This window comes from Lycorma delicatula, chromosome 13, assembly GCF_047948215.1.
Source record: "Lycorma delicatula isolate Av1 chromosome 13, ASM4794821v1, whole genome shotgun sequence".
Taxonomy (NCBI): domain Eukaryota; kingdom Metazoa; phylum Arthropoda; class Insecta; order Hemiptera; family Fulgoridae; genus Lycorma; species Lycorma delicatula.
The window spans coordinates 18,841,888-18,861,390 of record NC_134467.1 but is presented as its reverse complement, the minus strand read 5'-3'; the positions used below and the strand labels follow the sequence as shown (position 1 = coordinate 18,861,390).

At 27.4% G+C, this 19,503-nt stretch overlaps 1 protein-coding gene across 3 annotated transcripts in view; it reads right to left on the bottom strand.

Annotated features, from left to right (window-relative positions):
- Positions 1–641: 641 nt before the first annotated feature.
- The window catches only part of Vrp1 (Verprolin 1), a 91,466-nt gene continuing 72,604 nt past the window's right edge, over positions 642–19,503 (bottom strand). For 2 of the 3 annotated variants that reach the window (XM_075381364.1, XM_075381365.1), the window contains exons 4-10: positions 19,252–19,322; positions 17,929–18,027; positions 13,808–14,165; positions 9,934–10,247; positions 8,589–8,664; positions 5,541–5,642; positions 642–2,746 (exon numbers count right to left, since the gene is read on the bottom strand). In XM_075381364.1, coding sequence (XP_075237479.1) covers positions 2,652–2,746; positions 5,541–5,642; positions 8,589–8,664; positions 9,934–10,247; positions 13,808–14,165; positions 17,929–18,027; positions 19,252–19,322 — 1,115 coding nt within the window. In that variant the 3' untranslated portion in view covers positions 642–2,651. The remainder of the gene's footprint in view (positions 2,747–5,540; positions 5,643–8,588; positions 8,665–9,933; positions 10,248–13,807; positions 14,166–17,928; positions 18,028–19,251; positions 19,323–19,503) is intronic. The other variant, XM_075381363.1, reaches the window with a different exon arrangement.

Below are 19,503 nucleotides of genomic sequence, written 5' to 3'. Positions count from 1 at the left end.
AGAACCCAACTACACTACTGAATATTCATTAAACTAACAAAGAATAATTTATCAAAAATTATTTGAAACAAAAAAAAATAAAATTGTATAAGTTAAAGTTTTCTTAAATATTTATTTGACTTTAAACACTATCAGTATTTCAGAATAACCAATAATTTGGTTTATCGGTGCGGGATTATATTTTCCAAGTGAATTACATAGAAGTAAACAATTTATTTATAATTTTTTCATATCAACTGATTCGAAAAGGTGAATTAAACAGTGCACTAACATGGTTACATGACAAAAAAATCTAACATGCATCATAAGACCAGTAGGTAAATATTGTTTTTTTTTTCTAACAAGAACTGCCTAGCAAATATTTCTAAAAACTACTTGTGTAAGGTTTGTCATCAACTGAAGTCAACTCGTGTAAAAAAAAAAAAGCATAATTATATAAAAATATTTTACTAAGAGTTTTTTCAATGGAATAAAATTTTCTAGATTTTATGGTATAGTATATTGTAATTTTTATCATAAAACATTTTTATTTTATTTACTTTTTATTCAATAATAAAGTCAACAGTAATATCTCGTCATTATGATGAATGAAACATGACGACAACCGAAGTGGATTAATTAATACTTGTAATAAATATAAACTCATTAGTTTAAAAAAAAACTCAATCAGTTGTTTTATTTTTAGGTTGAATATCAGGACTAAACCAGTAATAAAAACTAATGTTACATTTTTTAAACATGTTATATAATTAATTTAAAATCAGAAGAATAACAATTAATAAAATAATTATACAAAAAAAAGGAAAAAACAGATCATTTCTGAATAATTAATCAACAGGTTAGTTTATATTAAATAAATTTAAAAATTAATACGATATATAAATATATATTTAAAAAAAATATATATAAAAGAAAAAAATAAAACAGAAGGTTTAAAAAAGAAAAATTTCTATCAAAATAACAATTACAATAACACCAGTTTTTATAAAATTCAGCATACTTTATATAAATAAATTTAAAAAAATTCAATATCTTTTCTTTACACCCATCTAAACAAACTACAGCAATGCAGTAAAAAAAAACCCTGTCATTAACATGTATACAAGAACAAGATGAGAAATAAAAATTATTCCATTTCCTATAAATAAATAAAAAAACCCACAAATTATTGATGAACTGTTATATATTTAGTGATTGCATTGAGCCCTCTTCCAACACCCCTGTAAATACATTCTTATTTTTCACTTATCTACGTTTCCAAAAAGTGTTAATTATTTTTTGTTGGAATTAACTTTTCTAGAAAGAATCTATTAATCTACTTTTGATAAAAAAATTATACAAACAGTTCATATTTTGAACTTTGTATAGAATTCATCACAAAAATCTTTAACGACATGGAACTTACTTGAAAAAAAAAAATACAAGGGTTGAAAAACTAAAAATAGAAATTATTTTAGATAAAAAAGCATACAACATTGCTGTTGATGTTTCGATGGGTAAATAATAATAGATTTTTTAAATATAATACTTCCATTTACTGTACATTATTTCTTCTATTAAAAATTCCACCAAGCATCTTTTTTTTAAAACACAACCTATTAACTTTTCTTATTTAAACAATAAAAATCATAAATATAACAAAAAATTCAATTTTTACATCAAACAACCATTAAAAGTAATATTAAAGTATGCTATATTTTAAAATGGTAATAATAATAACCCATTTAAATTCAATTAATATTAATTAATATGTGCGCTTTAATTATTAATAATAATTTAACTTTTTTAATACAATGTATATTCAACATTAAATCTACATAATATATTCCACCATTATTAATTAATTAATAAAATTATACAATATATTTATACATATATATATAAAATATACATATACGTATATATACAATTTAAATACAATAAATACATTTAGAATATAATATTTTGAATTAATTAATTTATATATTTATTATTATTATTATATTTATATACACATTAAAAATATAAATAAATAAACTGATAATGAAAAACTTGTTGATTAACGAACATGAATCCATCATCGAATTGGAAGGAGATGAAAATGAAATCGTGAGACGAGGAAATTTAAACTTCAACAAGGATATGATGACAGCGATAAAATTACAAGATATAATGATAGACAATAACAGAAAAAAATACAGATAAACAACTTACAATAAATAAAATAAATGATAAATAAATAAATAAAACTCAAAACTGACACTTAAGGAAGAGTTAATACGATATTACAACTAAACCAGCATAATCGCCGTCACATCAATATCATTATTCATATAACACAACATATATCGATTTGTAACGATTTGTAATACTACATAATTAATAGTAATAATAATTATAATAAAAAAATTGATTAGTTTTATTTTTTATAAATCAAATTAACAAGTGTGTGTGTGTGTGTGTGTATGTGTGTGTGTGTGTGTGGGGCACTGTTTATAATAATATTATTTATTAGTGTTTTAAAAAGATATTTTTTATACATTACTAAAAAAAAAATACAAAAAAATTACAGCATGTTATTTATTTATTTATTTATATTTATTAGTACAACATGCTGCATAATAACATAATTTTTTTATAAAATTATAATAATTATAACAACAGGCCATATGTTAGCAGGTTGATGTATTGTCACGTGACCACATTTTGTTACCTAATTGAATATGTGTCGCCGTCGGTGGTGGTGGCGGTGGTGCATGTTGTTTCGCTGCACAAAAAAGAAATAAATAAAATCAATAAATTATGAATACTCAACAATGATAAATCCTCAGTTATAATTTAGTTGAGCAATTATTTTTGTTTCTAAAGGAAAAAATTGTTTAAATACCTTATTGTTTAAAAAATACCTACCTCTTTTCAAACAGAAATTTTCTTACGATCTTTGCGTGAACAATTGTCACAAATTAAGCTGCTACTGATTATCAATATTTCATAATGTAAAAATAATTATATATGTAAGATGGATTCCATAAAATAAACTATCAGTTTCCAATTCAAAATGATATAAATAAACGAATATTAAATTATCATCTAAAAAATGTAACACTGGTATCTCTTTAATTCTCCAGATTTTAAGTTGAATATAGTCTAATTCTGTAAAACATTACTGAAGATTAATCCAAAACTATAACTTCTGTTAGTTAGTAAAAAATACAATGTTTTATGTATGAAGTATGTTCATTAAATATAACAACACAATGTTTCTACTGTTTAGAAAAAGCAGTGAGAATTGACTGTGAGCTCATTGAGAGATACCTGGGGTGTATCTAAACCTGGATAACAAACATGAGCACTCTCTACTATTTAGTCGACTGCGAATCAAAATTTAATGCTGTTGTGTTTTCTCATGACAGCTGGTGTAAATGCTTACTTTAAAAGTTGGGCTGTGTCAATTTGAAATTTTCAGTAGAAAAATGAACAAAAGAATGTTTTCAAATGCTTGTCGAGACCTATAAAGAAGACAGAATGAATATTTATTGTATGTTTGAGTCGTAAAAAAAATTCAGTGAAGGATGTCAAAATTTAAAAGACAATTGAATAACCTAGATGACTTTCCACTTCAAGAACTGAAGAAAATTAGAATGAATTAGCCAGATAATAATAAAAAATTGGCAAAGGGCCCGCATGGAAAATTATATGAGAGTATCTCAACGCCGATATGATCTCAAGGGTTCTAACAATGGAGTAAAAACAACGCAATAAAATTTTCACTTACATACTGCAGAAACTTGATGCCAAGCACAATCTTTTTTTAAAAAAAAATCATCATTTGTGATGAAACCTGGATCTTACTGAGTATGACTAAATGACAGTCAATCTACATATACAAAAAAAATCAAATTTGGCAAAAAGTTTCTGTGGATTGAAAGGGTGGTTGTTATGTTTGTTTTTAATACTTGATTATCCGTTGTCCAGTCAGTCTCTTATTCCAAAATTCAATTTTATCTACAAGAAGACCTATTTTAAAAATTCATACTGCTTAGGTTTTACTACATTGAATGCTAACATTTGCATTAAAAAAGATGTATGCTGATTCATTCGGTTATTTGTTATTTTTCTGAATTTACTTATATCTCTGGAATGATATGACCAATTTAAAAAATTCAAACAGTGTATTTGCTAGCAGTACAAGCAAGGGCTAATGTTTTCATACAAAAGATATAATCTTAATGATCTGGTTATCCTATTATGTATATTCATATCTTCTATAAATATATAAAAAAAGGAGTTGATTTGCATGAAATGTAAGATTAAGCACCCTATAGACATAGAAAAAAAATCTAATTCGGCAAAATTTTTCTTTTTTCTATGTGACTGCTCATGTGCCAGTAAACTGCACATACCACAACAAATGACGGTTTACCACTAAAAAAAAAAAGGTGACAGATATTGTAACCCAGATTGCAGTTATGGTAACTTATTCTCACAGCTAATTGAAAATCAATTTTCAGAATATCCCCGATCGTATATATTACATCTAATACAATTGCTATACACGAAAAATAGCAATAAGTTAAATTAGTTTTAATAAATAACTGCAAGTTTCCTTTCCATACTTAAAAAATACAACTTTTAAAAATGTAACTTCACAAATTTTAGATTGACATGTAAAAATCAATTATAACATAAAAATCTAAATATATCTTCTTCATGTACTTAAACTGTTGTTTAAATGAATATAAGAGCAGTATTTTCTAAAAATACTTGATTTTTATTGCTTTTCTATAATATATGAGCAGTATACACAACTAATTTTTGTCCTAATGTGGAAGTTGTAATCTGTTTAATTTGTGAACAATAAGCAACCCCCCACCCACTCAGCCCATTGAGATGAGCATGTAAATGAGGTGTAGACTTGTACTGATTTGAGCCAACCATTCCTTAGACATGTGGCTAATTGAATCTCAACCACCAAGTACGTCAGTATCCACTGTCAAGTATTCAAATCTGTAAAAATCAACTAACTTTTACCAGGATTTGAACCTCAGAACCTTCACTTTGAGAATCAACTTTTCGACAACTGATCAGCAACAACGAATTAACCACTAGAACAGCCCAGTCTAAATAGCTTAATGAAAATATATATTCTTTTACATTATAACAACTGCATTACAGCTTTATAACATTGACAAGAAGAATTTTATGTTGTTTAGTATAAAACACAGGTGAATATGATTCATGCAATAATAACAATAGAAAATTATGTTTAATAAGATTAATGTTTAGATACATAACATATAGCCTAACACAAAAACAACAAGTTTATACTCGTAGGTAACAATACGTTTAGTCTATACGACAGCCATATAAATTGCGTTCTTCCAGTACAGCTGACACTACGACAATTGTTTATCGAACATTGCTACATTAGTAAAACACGCAATATACACACAAATATCTTGCAAAATATTTAGGCAATGTAGAATTAGATTATAGGCATTAGCTGTTCTAATTATAAGGTGACTAGAATAAATCTATAGAATTTATAAAAATGAAGTTACCTGTTTTGCTGTTATATACTTTACATTTTGCTAAAAATGGCTGTGGCGGAGGAAACTCTTTAACAGAACGAAAGACATCAGAAAATTTTAAATCTAAATCACCTGTAATAAAAAAAATGACTACACTTTAAAAGAAAATAAAACAATAAAAAATATAAATTTTTGATAATAAATAATTTATTGATCAATAAGTTATTAAAAAACCCTCATTCCTAAAAGGAGAACCAAAGTACAAGACAAACTTCATTATGGACAATAGCACAAAAAATCTTCTATATAGGTTAACATAAAAATTAATACAGACTCTTGCGCTAAATACAAAAAGTACAATAGGAAAGTTTATGCTTATCATAAAAGAGTACTTATTTGTGAGAAGAATTTGATAATTCCACACAAAAGTTAAGAAGAAAAAATCTTTCAGGGACTTGACATAATCTCCTTTGAAAATTTTGTTCAGATCCTCTCTTATTTCTCTGATCCATCTGCATCCTGTCTTTGTGTTTTCGAGCTGAGATTGTACTGTACTAGCTGTTTCAGAAGACTTCAATCTTTTACCCTCATGATGTGTTCAAAGAATCCTAGTCTCCTCTTACACATGGTATCTGTGATGGATTTTAACTCTTTATAAATGACTTGGGCACAATCCACTACTGCCCATCTTTCTGGTACTTTTTGTTGATGTAATTTTTTCCGGTTCATCTTTTGATTTTGTGGAGTCTGTCAGTGTTTGATTGTTCATTCAGGTCAGGTTTCTGTTGCATAAGTGGCTTCTGGTTTTATAATAGAGTTTAGTGTCTTATTTTTGCATTTATGGTTAGAAATTTTTTCTGTAGGTGTACGAAACTAATTTTTCTGCTTTAGCTATTTGTTTGTTCTTGTTTAGGTACAAGTTGTAAACTGATTCTATCGGGAAGATTCTTGAAAAAAGTTTGTATATTGCGTCTAGGAGTGAAATTCCCCTGTAGTTGTTAGTGTCTATTTTACCCACTTTTTTGTGTAGTGGATGGATAAGTGCTGTCATTCAGTGTTCTGGTAGTTCTTTGATCCAGATCTCTACAAAGGTCTGATCTGCTCCCAACACTTGTAATTCTTCATCTCATCCACTGCTTGGTAGACTTCTTTTATTGGGGGAGGGTTGATGTTTTCCTGTGGTGTTGTTATTGGAGTGCTGGTGTCAGTATAAGATTTCGGTGTCAGTTCTTCACAATTATGTTGAAATATTTAGCTAGAATTTCTGCGTTGACTTTATTGTAATGGGCAATATTATGGTTTTCATCCTTCGTTAGAAGGATTGGGAGGTTCATATTTTTGGAGTTGTTTTTTGCAATTTGTTGAAATCTTCTTTTCTTGACTTCAATGAGTCTTTAAGGTGTTGGTGTTTATTTTACTAGAGGTTCAGGTGGTTTCTTTTCTTTGTTTTAAATCATATTTTAAATAAAAACAAAATTAACTTTAAAAAATATTATTAAATTCAGACAATTCAAAAATTGCAAAAAATTTTAGTATTAGCACTCTGCTATTTTATTACTTGGGATGCAGACTTCAAAATAACAAAATTTAAAAAAGAACAGATGTTTTTCTCTCATTTTATACCTGTTATTTGACATTAAATATATACAGGGTGTCCAATATAAAACGTAACCCATCAATCACTCATCCATGAAATTTCAAAAGTCAAGCTAACTCCCCTAACTCCCCTACTCGTTACTGAAATGGACTCGTCCAACATCAGAACATAGCGGCAACACAGTAGAACACTACCGATAGTAACAACAATGCAATCATAACGTTCAGTGTATTGCTAGAGACAAGATGGTGTTTTCGCTAGATGAACATGTTTTCATTGTCGAGTCGTACTTTAGTACGAAATCAGCGGTTGCAGTGCAAGATTTGTTTCGCCATAAGTACCCAGATAAACCAGCTCCTAACAAAACAACAGTATTAAGGTTAGTTGCAAAATTTAGAGACTGGTTCTGTTAGTAACAAGGAACACAAAAGATCTGCGTCAGTGTTGAATACAGATAGATACAGTCACTGAAATCAAAGACCGATTACTATCCTTGCCAAATAAATTGATCAGATGTTTGTCTGTTGAAATTAATTTGTCTAAATCAACTGTCGGGCGACCAAACAATTACGACCTTATCGCATTCAAACGGTTCATCGACTTCTTGAGCCCGACAAAGAAAAACGGCTACAATATTGTCAACGGTCGATTTCTGCGCGAGGGAATTAATGTTATGGATTCGTTATTTTTCACAGATGAAGCACGGTTTCATTCGGATGGCTACGCAAACAGCCAAAACAGTAGAATTTGGAGTGCTGAAAATCCCCACGTTTATCACGAAAAACAATTACACCCGCAGAAGTTGGGCGTGTGGTGCGCGATATCGCGGAAGAAAATAATCGGTCCTACTTTTTTCGAGTACACCATTAATGCAGAACGATATCAGGATATTTTATTTCAGTTCATTGCACTCTTGGAAGAGGAAGACAGACACTGCTGGCTACAACATGACGGTTCGACTTCTGATTTCGTTGAGGAATTCTTTGGTAATCTTGTTATCGGTCGAGGCTTGTGGCCACCAAGATCTCCAGATTTGACTGTGGCGGATTTTTTTCTATGGAGTTACCTCAAAGAAAAAGCCTACAGCAACAAACCACGAACACTTGAACAATTGAAAGTCAATATTGAACAAGCTGTATTAAATATCTAGCCACAAACTTTGAAAAAAGTTGCAAGAAACGCTGAAAAAAGAATTGAAGCTTGTATTCAAGAAGATGGCGGCCACTTCCAACATTTACTCTAAACGTAAGGTAATGGATGGTAATAATAAAAATGACATTTACATTTACACATGCATTTTTATTATTTCAATACCTAGCAATATAAGGTTGGGTTGCGTTTTATATGGGACACCATGTATATATAAAATAAATCAATATGTAATTAATTTATTATTTAATAAGTATTAAGTAATAAAATAACAAAGTACTAATTTAAATATAAGTATTAATATAAATTTTACATATAATGAAAATATTTACCTCCAAATAAATTCATTCCATTTCTTGTAGATGAATGCCTTATTGGTGGTGGTGGAGGTACAGCAATATTATTTGACTGAAAAAAAAATACAAAAATAATTGATAAATTAAAGATTTACCAACAGGCAATTTATAATGTATTTACTAAAAAATAACATTTTTTCTATAAAATTTTACACAATCATTTTTTACATAAAATGTAAAAATATAACATTAAAAAAAAAAACAGGAAGATGAAGCACAAATCAAATAAAAATTAACTATAAAGAAAAATATTTTTATTACGAATTTTGCTTAAGTACATCATAATGTTTCTTACATTTCACACATCCTATAAATTGAAAACTGTATTTATAACACCGATTTTTCAGATGTTAAATTATCTAGACTGCCCAGGCAATTAAATAAAAAAATAATAAACTATTTAAAAAATCCAAAATACTATTCAAATAAAGGTTTTGCTTCAACAAAGATTTTTATCAACGTTTGTTTTTACAGTTTTAAATTTTTTACAATTTATACAGCACAAAACATCAGTAAATTTAGGTGTTAAATTAATTATATAAAATTAACTTCTAAAAAGATTTGATGAAACAGATTAATTAGTCAAGCATAAACTACGATGTAATGATTTGCTTCTACAGCCATCATACAAAAAAGCACATGAATGTTTGTCTATCGCTATAGAACGGTTGAAGTGAAAAAAAATTTTTGTAAAGAATGTGATTCTACACAGAATATCTTTGTTTAAAATGATTACAAGATCCTGTAGCTCATAGAAAAAGATCAACATTAAAGCATGTTTTTAAAGGTATGTTTTGGTTATTTTCTATCGTGTTACTATCACGTTTTATTCTAATAAAAATATTGTAATTTTATAATTTTTTGTAATTTTTAAGAAAAACATGTAATAACTGAATTTCCCTTAAATTTCTTTCTGTGGGTTTTTCTTAAATGTTTTTTTAAATTACTGTTTTCATAAAACAATAGAATAGAAAATTTTTATTTCTTTCAGAAATACATTTATTTTTTTAATATTTTTATCTTTCATTAAGTGTGATATCCATTAGACATTAAAATGATACCTCCAATACAAATGATAAATCTTCTTTAATTTTCTAATTATCCGAATTTGAAAAAATCAATTCAGATAATTAGCTGTATGTAATCTAGAAAGATGAGATTTTGTATACTTATCAAAAATTACATTCAGAATGTATATATTGTTTAATTATTAAAAAAAAACTTGGCAGAGCAGCATAACCTTCCCGGCTTGACTGGAAAAATAATGAATGCAATTATAAAAAAATAAATACATTTTATTAAAAAATAATAATAAAATTACCATCATATTTTGAAACCTATTTATTGGCGGAGCAACACGATGCGGGAGAGGAGGCGGAGCCACATTAGGAGGAGGGGGTGGAGGACACGGTGGCGAACTCATAGCGACACGTGAAGGCGGAGGTGGAGGAGGCCTCGTCAGCGGCGGCCTTAACCTTGGTCTATTTGGAGATGCTGCCCCGCTTCTCGGCATCGGTAGTGTTCCAGCTCGTGGTGGAGGCGGCGTATGTAATAATGAGTCTTGCGATTGATGAAATGATGGTGTACCTATTCTACCTAATTCCATTTGTTGACCGACTGGTGGAAATACCATCGCTAAAAATAAAAATTAATTTTTTTAACAAACTAAATGCGTATACTAAATTATTTGGCAAAATGCAAGCTTATTACTTCATTAGCGTCCTCTCCTCAGATCAGAAAGAGATGCAAGAGTTATTAGTACAAGACACAAACATACGATTATTTAACAATAAACAATTAGAAACTAATACTAATTGATATATAATTATGAAAGTCAAATTTATGAAAATAATTAAAAAATGACAGCAAGAAAAAACAATAGTATTTTGCAAATAATAATATTAATAACTTGTGTATGAAATGAAAGAATAAAATGTGTATAAAGTGTAAAATAAATATAAAACATGTATATGTGTAAAGTATGTGTATAAAAATAAAATAAAAAATTGGTTTCAGAAATTTAAACCTTAAAATGAGGTGAATATACATGTGCAGATAAACGTTCCACTATCCTATTTATCAAGATGATTAAGGTAAACTTCAAATTGCAACTGAGATAACCTTGTTAAAGTATCACTTTGACACCCATTCCTTTACGATGAGTCAGTTGTCATTTACCTAACAATAACACTAGTAAAAACACTCATCACAAATGTTTTTATTACGCAAATTCGAATTGTAATCTTTATTTTTTACATTTATAAAAGATGAGTTTTCATGCAAAATCTTCTACTAAGCAATTCTCAATAAATTAAAAACAACTCATTTAATACATAAATGAAACCGGGAGACAAACAGAATGAAAAGAGATAACAGGTAACATACTATTACTGGTACTGTGAAAGTTCTTCATGATGTGAAAAGGCAGTTGAATTGATCACACAGAAATTTCTCAGAAAGTTAACCCTCACAGCTGTCAACTACTGCTTAAATGTAGAAAAAGGTCAAATGTCCCTTTATTCAAGAATTTGAAGAACAAAATTAAAAACACTGACAATACTGTTTCCAATTTAAATCTGTCAAACATGAGTTGAGAACTGTGTTTATTTGCAACAAGTTTTGGTTTCATATGGATATGGCAATAAAAATCCTCACGTATAACATACACAATCATTACAAATACATAAAAATTGTGTTTTGAGTTGAGATCTCCTGCTACTGTATAAGTAATTTATTTTTTAATAAATATTGATTGTGAAATTTATTATTAAGTCTCATGTAAAGCAACAAAATATTTCAATATACTCATCAAATTTTTGAAGGTGTAACCTTAATTGAAATATTCCGCATAATTAAAAATAAAATCAAATGCAACTTATAAAAAGATTTTATCATTTAAAAATGTTCCTTTTAATATACTGAAGCATTCAAAAAAGGGAATCTAACATCTAATTTGTCCAAAATGTAAAAAAAAATTCATAACCTTAATGAAATATTACATTTCTACAGTTAAAAAATATTATATTTACTCATTTACATTCAAGTATAAACAATGAACTAGCAACTACTTTTTTTTTTAAGTTTGTATAATCTTAATAGATATTTAAATAAAATAATTAATTTTATTAAAATAAACTGTTACTCTGATCAGAATATAAAAATACATCACAAAAAAATTAATGCTTAAAGTTCATATTACATATTTAAACACAGATACAGAAAATAATGTTACAGTAAATATATAACATTTAAAAAATTGTAACAAAATAATTCACAATTCAGAAGCTGCTATTGAAAATTATTTTGAGCACATATTTACATACATGTTGAACAGGAAAGTGAGATTTTTAGTTTCTTTTAATTAGTATAATTTAAAAATCCATCAACAGAATATTGTTTTCAAAAAAGAAAACCTTTTAACTATATTTTAAATAAATTGGTGGGAAGATTTTTCAAATAGTTCGGCAATTTATTAAAATTACAATGGTCATGTAGGATGAAGTATAGAGAGTTATTTGAAAACAGTTTCATTGTCTGGATTAGTAAAGTCTGATAGTTATTTTTTAAGAATAAGTGACCGTTCTTTTTAGCAAAGATTGCTTGCACATTCAGAAATGTAAAACCAAGGATATGATAACATATTTATTTTTTTAAATAAAGATCTACACGATTACTTTGGGAGCCAGATAATGATCCGACAGCCCGTTTTTATATCCTAAAAACTCATTATAACTTTTTTAGTGAGCCCCAAGAGATGACATTATACTTTATACGAGAACGTATGCAGGCGTAATAAATGTTTAAAAATGATAAGCTCAGAATTTTATTAGGCGCTTCAATGCAACTCGGTACTGCTTGATTTTTTACAAACAAAATCAATTTGATAGTCCCATAAGAACTTACAATAAAACATCCAGAAATTTTGCTTTATGGGCAACAGAAATACTATTATCATTAATGGAAATTCTAGACGAACCATTAATAGCAATGTTTCGTCTACCTGAGAAACACACTGAAACTGTTTTATCCACATAAATCAGTTAGATGGTTACAATGCATTCAGTGAATTTTTTGAACACCCATTGCAAAGTTTTTAATTTCTTTTAAAAAATTATCTTCAGATATAGATAAATTTGTATCATCTACAACAAAGGTTACAATAAATGCCTCAAAATTTTAAGACAGGTCATTAATTAACAACTTAATAAGCAAAGGGACGCGATCACTTCCAAGGCATTTCATGTTCACATCTTGAATTGAGGACCTAAAAATTTTACAAGTCTATTCTAATCAAAAGATGACATTTCAACTACTTATTTACAGCAGGACTAATTAAGCAGCTCCTCTGATAGCACTAGCGTTTTTCATCAGTAAAAAAAAAAAGTGTAGAACTAAAACGAATGCTTTAATGAGATCACCAAAAATTAAAGATGGAATCCATTTTAACTACAGCGTTTAAAACATTTTCCAAAAACTGATAGACAATGTTTTCCTAAAACAATGCTCAAAGTTAATAAGTTATATGCTTTTCAAAAAAAGGAAAAGGTTTTTCATAATTCTTGAAAAATCTTTACAAAATACAGATAACAACAACAACAAATTTCACTTATAATTTTGTAAATTTAGTGCTGAAGGGAATATTCTGTTGCTGAAAGATTCACTAATTAAATTTGTTTAAGACGGATAACAATACCATCTAAAATATCTATGGAATATTTACTTTATATTTAAAATACAAATTTTAACTTCTTATACACCAACAGGAAATAAAAATATTGATTCACCAACAAAAACTTTCAAAGATGAATGGCTTTGTTTGAAATTGTTCAATATTATTGCTGTTATAAATACTAGAAAAGAAATAATTAAATTGCTATACTACCTGAATGAGTTAACAGAAGTTGAATCAGTGTATTTTTGGTTAAACAATCTGACCTGTTCACTATATTGGCTACACTGAACATTTTCCAATTTAGTAAAAATATTTTACATTCTTAGTCCAAGATCGAAAAGAAAATTATAATTTAATAACAAAAATCAACAATGAAGATTATCTAGGAATCAAAAGGCACACTAAATAGATATTAACTCTAGATAATTGCTCCACTTGGTGGTTCACACACACATACATGCTGACAAGTCAAACATCTTAAAAATTAACACAAAAAAAAGGACATAGATCTTAATTAACATACCAGCTGTTGGAGTTGCAATAGGTGGACTCTTTGGTGCTCTCATACTCTGAGCTCTAGTAACAGTAGGCCGACCATTCATCGTAACTTTCTTCGGTGGTAGCGAAGGTTTCGACGTATTAATACCGGGCGGTTTAGGCGCTACGTTCGGTTTCCCGTAACCACCAGGCGGCGCTTTACTAACTGTACGATTTAAACCACAATGATTATTATTACCGTTATTATTATTGTTATTAATATTGCTATTCAGATTGTTATTAGTCCAACCGTTATTTTGAGCTAATGATGTCGAACTATTTAAACTGGTCGTACTATTTGATCTACTATGCATTGGACCTGTTAATACTGAATCGGATGCACTCTGCAAAAAAAAAAAAAATAAATAAATCACTTTACATATATATATATATATATATATATATATATATAACATTTCATTCAGATATCTTAAATTTACATATAAAATAACAATAACCTATTTATGCAATTAATGTGGGATTCTTATAACTTGTTTACGGAAAATCTAACACAAACAAATATAATAAATTTTGACTTAAAAAAAATTAACTGAAAATATTTTCTCAACTGTTTTATTGATATTGAAAAAAAAAATTGTAATCCTTCATATGATACATTTTGTAAGTAAAAAAACCAATAACATATTTATTTATGCTAATTTGATTTAAACAGTTTAAATCCCATTATAAAATAATGTTTATTTTATGCGTAAAAATTTATTTTATTAACTGAAACATACAATAATTATCCACTTTGTAATTATAAAATTATAGATAACAACATTAGAATAAAACATAAATACATGGGCAAAATTTTTCCTGTCAATCAGACCAGGTGGAAAATGCTTCTAACTAAACATGCCTCAATTAACACTTGGTTGGTCGAGCGGATTACTATTGTAATCCAAGCATTTTGTTTTAGTCGCCGTGAGCAGTTGGCAGTATGTATGACCTTGAGCAGTCACCTACCATTCTGTCACTACCCACCAGATGTGTCAGTGCAATTTTAGCGTTTTTGCTGACAGTGTATGCGCTGAGTGTTTTTGTTTGCCCTTGGATTACCATTGTACTCCATGTGACTGATTATGTATTAACCAAATCTCGGTTTTAGAAATCAGTCATTTTATTAAATTTTTCATTATCTTTGTATAAATAGTGTTGTACTTGTATTGAAAATGTCAGAACCTGATCAGAAACAGATGTGACAGTGGTTAGAAGAGGCTGAAAGCGACAGTGAAAAAGTGTAATTGGTGTCGAAGACCCAGATTAAGTTGAGGAAGATTTTGTTGAAAAAACAGGTGGATGACACTGAGAATACTTATGAGATATTTAAAAATATAGAAATATAAGAACTCCTGTACTCCTGTAGAAGAGCAATCCTCAATCTCATCTTGATAAATGTAAATTGTATATTGGTAGGCAAAAAAAGTCAGAACCAACACTGATATTTAGAACCCCAGAACCCCAGGTGCCACCTACATTGTCAACACCACGTTTCAATATTATACCCGCTTTTGGTTTTTACTAATAATTATAATATTTTCAACATAAATGTTTTAAAAATTTATATAAATTTTGACAGCAAAGTATTTTTCATCAGTGATTTTTATTTTTATTCTAAATATGTTTTTGAGCTGTTTGTCGCTTTTTGGTCTAAATATGTAATATGCATTATTATTTTGCGTTCTAAATATGTAATCTATTTTGGAGTTTTCAAGTAAATTTGTTTTTGTAAATTACCATAAATTTTATTTTTTAGAACATTAAATTTTCAACTTTTTTTAAACTTGCATAAAAATTATGACAGCAAAGTGTTTTTGGTCAGAGACCAGTTTTTTTTAAATTGTAAATATGTAATAGTTTTTGTAATTTATTTTATATTCTAAATACATAATGTGTATTATTATTTTGTGTTCTAAATATTTAATCGATTTTGGAGTTCACAAGTACAATTGTTTTCTAAACACCCTAAGTTTTGTTATTTTGTTTAATTGTAATTTTCAATATAAATAGTTGAAAGTTATATTAATATTTGTGTTTTACATCGTTTTAAACAAGCCCAAGTTCAATAAAGCTCATTAAAAAAAAAACTAATACTAAAAAAAATCATCATGGATTACAATAATACTGGATTACAATACTCCACATGACTGAGTATTGCTGAACTGTGCGACCATTGCAGTGTTAACATACTACAATTCGAGAGCCTCACCACCATTCTGACATTTCTTTACTAACAAAATAAAATTTAAGAACATGCTTTTTTTTACTATTTTGGCTGTAGGTCGTTAAATATTGATTTTACAGAAAAGATCATTCTTGTCAAAAAAGTAGAGCAGAAAATTCTATGGACACATTTCCAATCAGATCAAAAATAAAGAGCAAATGCAATAAACAGTAATGCTCTAAATACTGCCTATACCGAAAGATAAAGAGGTAGCCAGCAGCACGGTTTCAACATGTGTGGGCAATAAACAAATGAAAAACCAAAACGATAGATGATATAACAAATCAAAACTTCATCGATAAATGATACTTAAAGAAATAACTTTTGGTAAATTTAAAAGAATTTGTTTCATTTACGAATAACATAATATAGGATAACATATTTGTTTATAAAAGGCCAAATTTAAAAAACAAAAAACAACTATGCGAATACATTTTTAAGGCGATTTATTTATGAATGTAATAAGTTTTGTAGCAAAATGTATTGTTCTTTTTTAAATATTAGTGTAATTTTGAAATTATATTCCAAAGAATGTATTTTGGTACTTTCACTGAATACAAAAAACCAACCATACGAGAGAGAGGAGAGAGAGAGAGAGAAAAAGAAAAGTTAAGTAACGGTAAAAAGGAGAATCACTAGAAAGGAATTTTTAGAATTGAATAGTTTGAAAGCAAGAAAATTCTGATAAATAAAATAATAGTTGAGGCAACCAAAACCTCATAAATCTTAGGTAATTGGTTGAAAATTGAGAGAAAGTTTTGATGCGTCCACTGTAGTTTTGACCTTAAACCACCATAATTCCATTTATTTTGGTCTCTATAGAACCTCTCTTAATGGTATAAAGTTGGCTTCAGAAGAAACCTGAGAAAATCACACAATATTGTCCAGAAAAAGAAGCGAAACATTTTTCACTTTGATCAAAATATTTAGTTTAACAAATAGAAACGGCAAACATTTCTAAGCAAGTTTCCTGAAGCTGATTCAAAGTAATCAAGAGCAATTTTTGCACAGTTTCGCATCAACAGATGAAACTTAGATACATCACTACTGACCAGAAACTGAGATACAGCCTAAAATAGGTTTGCAGTCAGAGAAATTGCTCAAAAGAAAGCAAAAATTGTTCTAGAAGCAGGAAAGATGATTACTACTAATACTCATAACAAAATGTTCATAAACTTTCTGGAGAAAAAAAAAACAATAACCAGGCACAATACTATGCAAAATGTAATAAAATGCTAAAATCTAAATGTAATACAAAAAAATTACTAGAATTGATAAAAAATAACATTCTTTATAACGAAGTTAATCCAACAGTTCACTCTTCTGTGACTGCAACAGCAAAATTATTAAAATTATGCTACAATATTCTTTCGCATCCCTCTGTTTGCCTGCCGTAAGAATATTATCTATTTCCAAGTATGAAGTGACTTGCTGAAAAGAAATTTATTCAAATGATGACTTTATTAACGAAATATCTGCTTATTTTGAAAATTTGGATAAACCATACAAAAAGGATGGAATTAAAAAATGTAAGCGCCATTGAACTAAGTATATATAACTAAGTAGCCTTGAAAAGAGATCATGCTGAGAAACAAAACAGATTTTTCCCCAAAAATAGTATATGCTTCAATTTTGGATGGACATATCAAACATCTCAAAAAATTATTTTTTAACAATTGTATATATATATATAAGATACAAATAAAGATAAGGTAATCGAACAAATATTTCTTTTGCAGGGTTTTTTTGTTATTAAATCCATTAAATTGTTTCACTATTTTTGTTATATAACAATATCGTATAAATAAATTATCATTATATTAATCAATATATGAATATATATATATATATATATATATATATATATATATATAAAATACCTGTGGCATAGCTGGTTTTTGATTGGCTGGAGGGGGCTGAGGAGGAGGTCCCCTATTTTTAATATCTACTGAAAACTGCTTTCGAACTCCATCCTGTTTCTGTAACAAGAAATTATTTGCTAAAACAAATTTATAACAAATAATAATATAATTTAAGTGAACCATTATATACTATTTTGATTATTTTTCATTATCACACTAAATATTTAAATAAAATTAAAAATTTATGATTTTTATTCTTTCACTTTTAAACTTGCTACGTTTTCAAACATGCTATCTCTATAATGTTCAACCATGATGTTAAATTTTCAATGTTAAATAAATTTATTTATTATATAAACAGTTTAAAAAACTTAACTCGTAAACTACAAATATAAAATATGATATCAAACTTATTAAAAATTAAATAAATGAGTAAATGAATATCTAGAATTAAAAGCAACATGTAACTTGGCCAGTCAATGTTATAGTATAGTGCGGATTTGAATTAAATTAAATTTAACTGTACATTATCATTATTTGAAAAACTGCTGCCACAATGTCCTTTATTCATTTATTTAATTTTTAATAAATTTGATACCATATTTTATGAATTTAGTTTTTAATATAGAAGTCTTTAACTTCTATTTATATTTAAAAATAAAAAAACATATTTTTGATAAATTTATTAAATTAAATTTATGTATTCATTTTATATTAAGTATAATAAATACAACTGAAGTGAAAACATTTTTGAAAAAAAGAAATAAGGTTAAGTATCATCTTATTTAATGCATATTTCTGTACTTTAGTGGATCAATTTCATTTATAATTTTTATATTAGTACAGAGGGATATGGATATTGACTTTAGAAAAACACACACACGCACGCTAATTTAGATTAATTTATTTATAGTCCATTTTTTCTCTTTCTTCAATAATCAGTTATTGCAATACTTTTTCATTCTCTTAAATGAACAAATATTTGTTCTTAATTTTTAAAATGTTTTTAAATTTTATTAATAAAAATTTTTATGAAACAAAAGTAAAAAGATAAAATTTAATGTGTAAATGTAAACAGATGAATTCTTTAAAAAATATCACTGAAGACAGTCTTAGGTCCGAAAACGTTTTGAACATAAAAGAAAAAGAAGAGTGTTATCTAATTCTGTACTTTGCGGAGGCTGAAGAAAAAAAATATATATGTATGAATATTAAAAGGGCATGTATAAAAAAAAATATTTTGTACTTAATTTATGAAAGAATAATATTTACAATTTATAATAAATATAAACAAAAAAGATTCAAGAATACAAAATGGTAACAACAACAAAAAAAACTAACCGTATATAACGTGGAGTTGTTAGCCACTAATGGTAACGAATTCAAAGACTGTGATGTATTCGACGATTGACCTATAAAAGAAAAAAATAAATATAAAACAGTACTATTTTTTTAAAATTATAATAAATTATTGTTACTAAAATAATAATAATAATAATAAATAGAAACCTACCAGTAAAACACAACTTGTTTAAAATAAAACTGAACCACGTAATAAAAATAATGAAAAATAAAGCTATTAATTATACATAT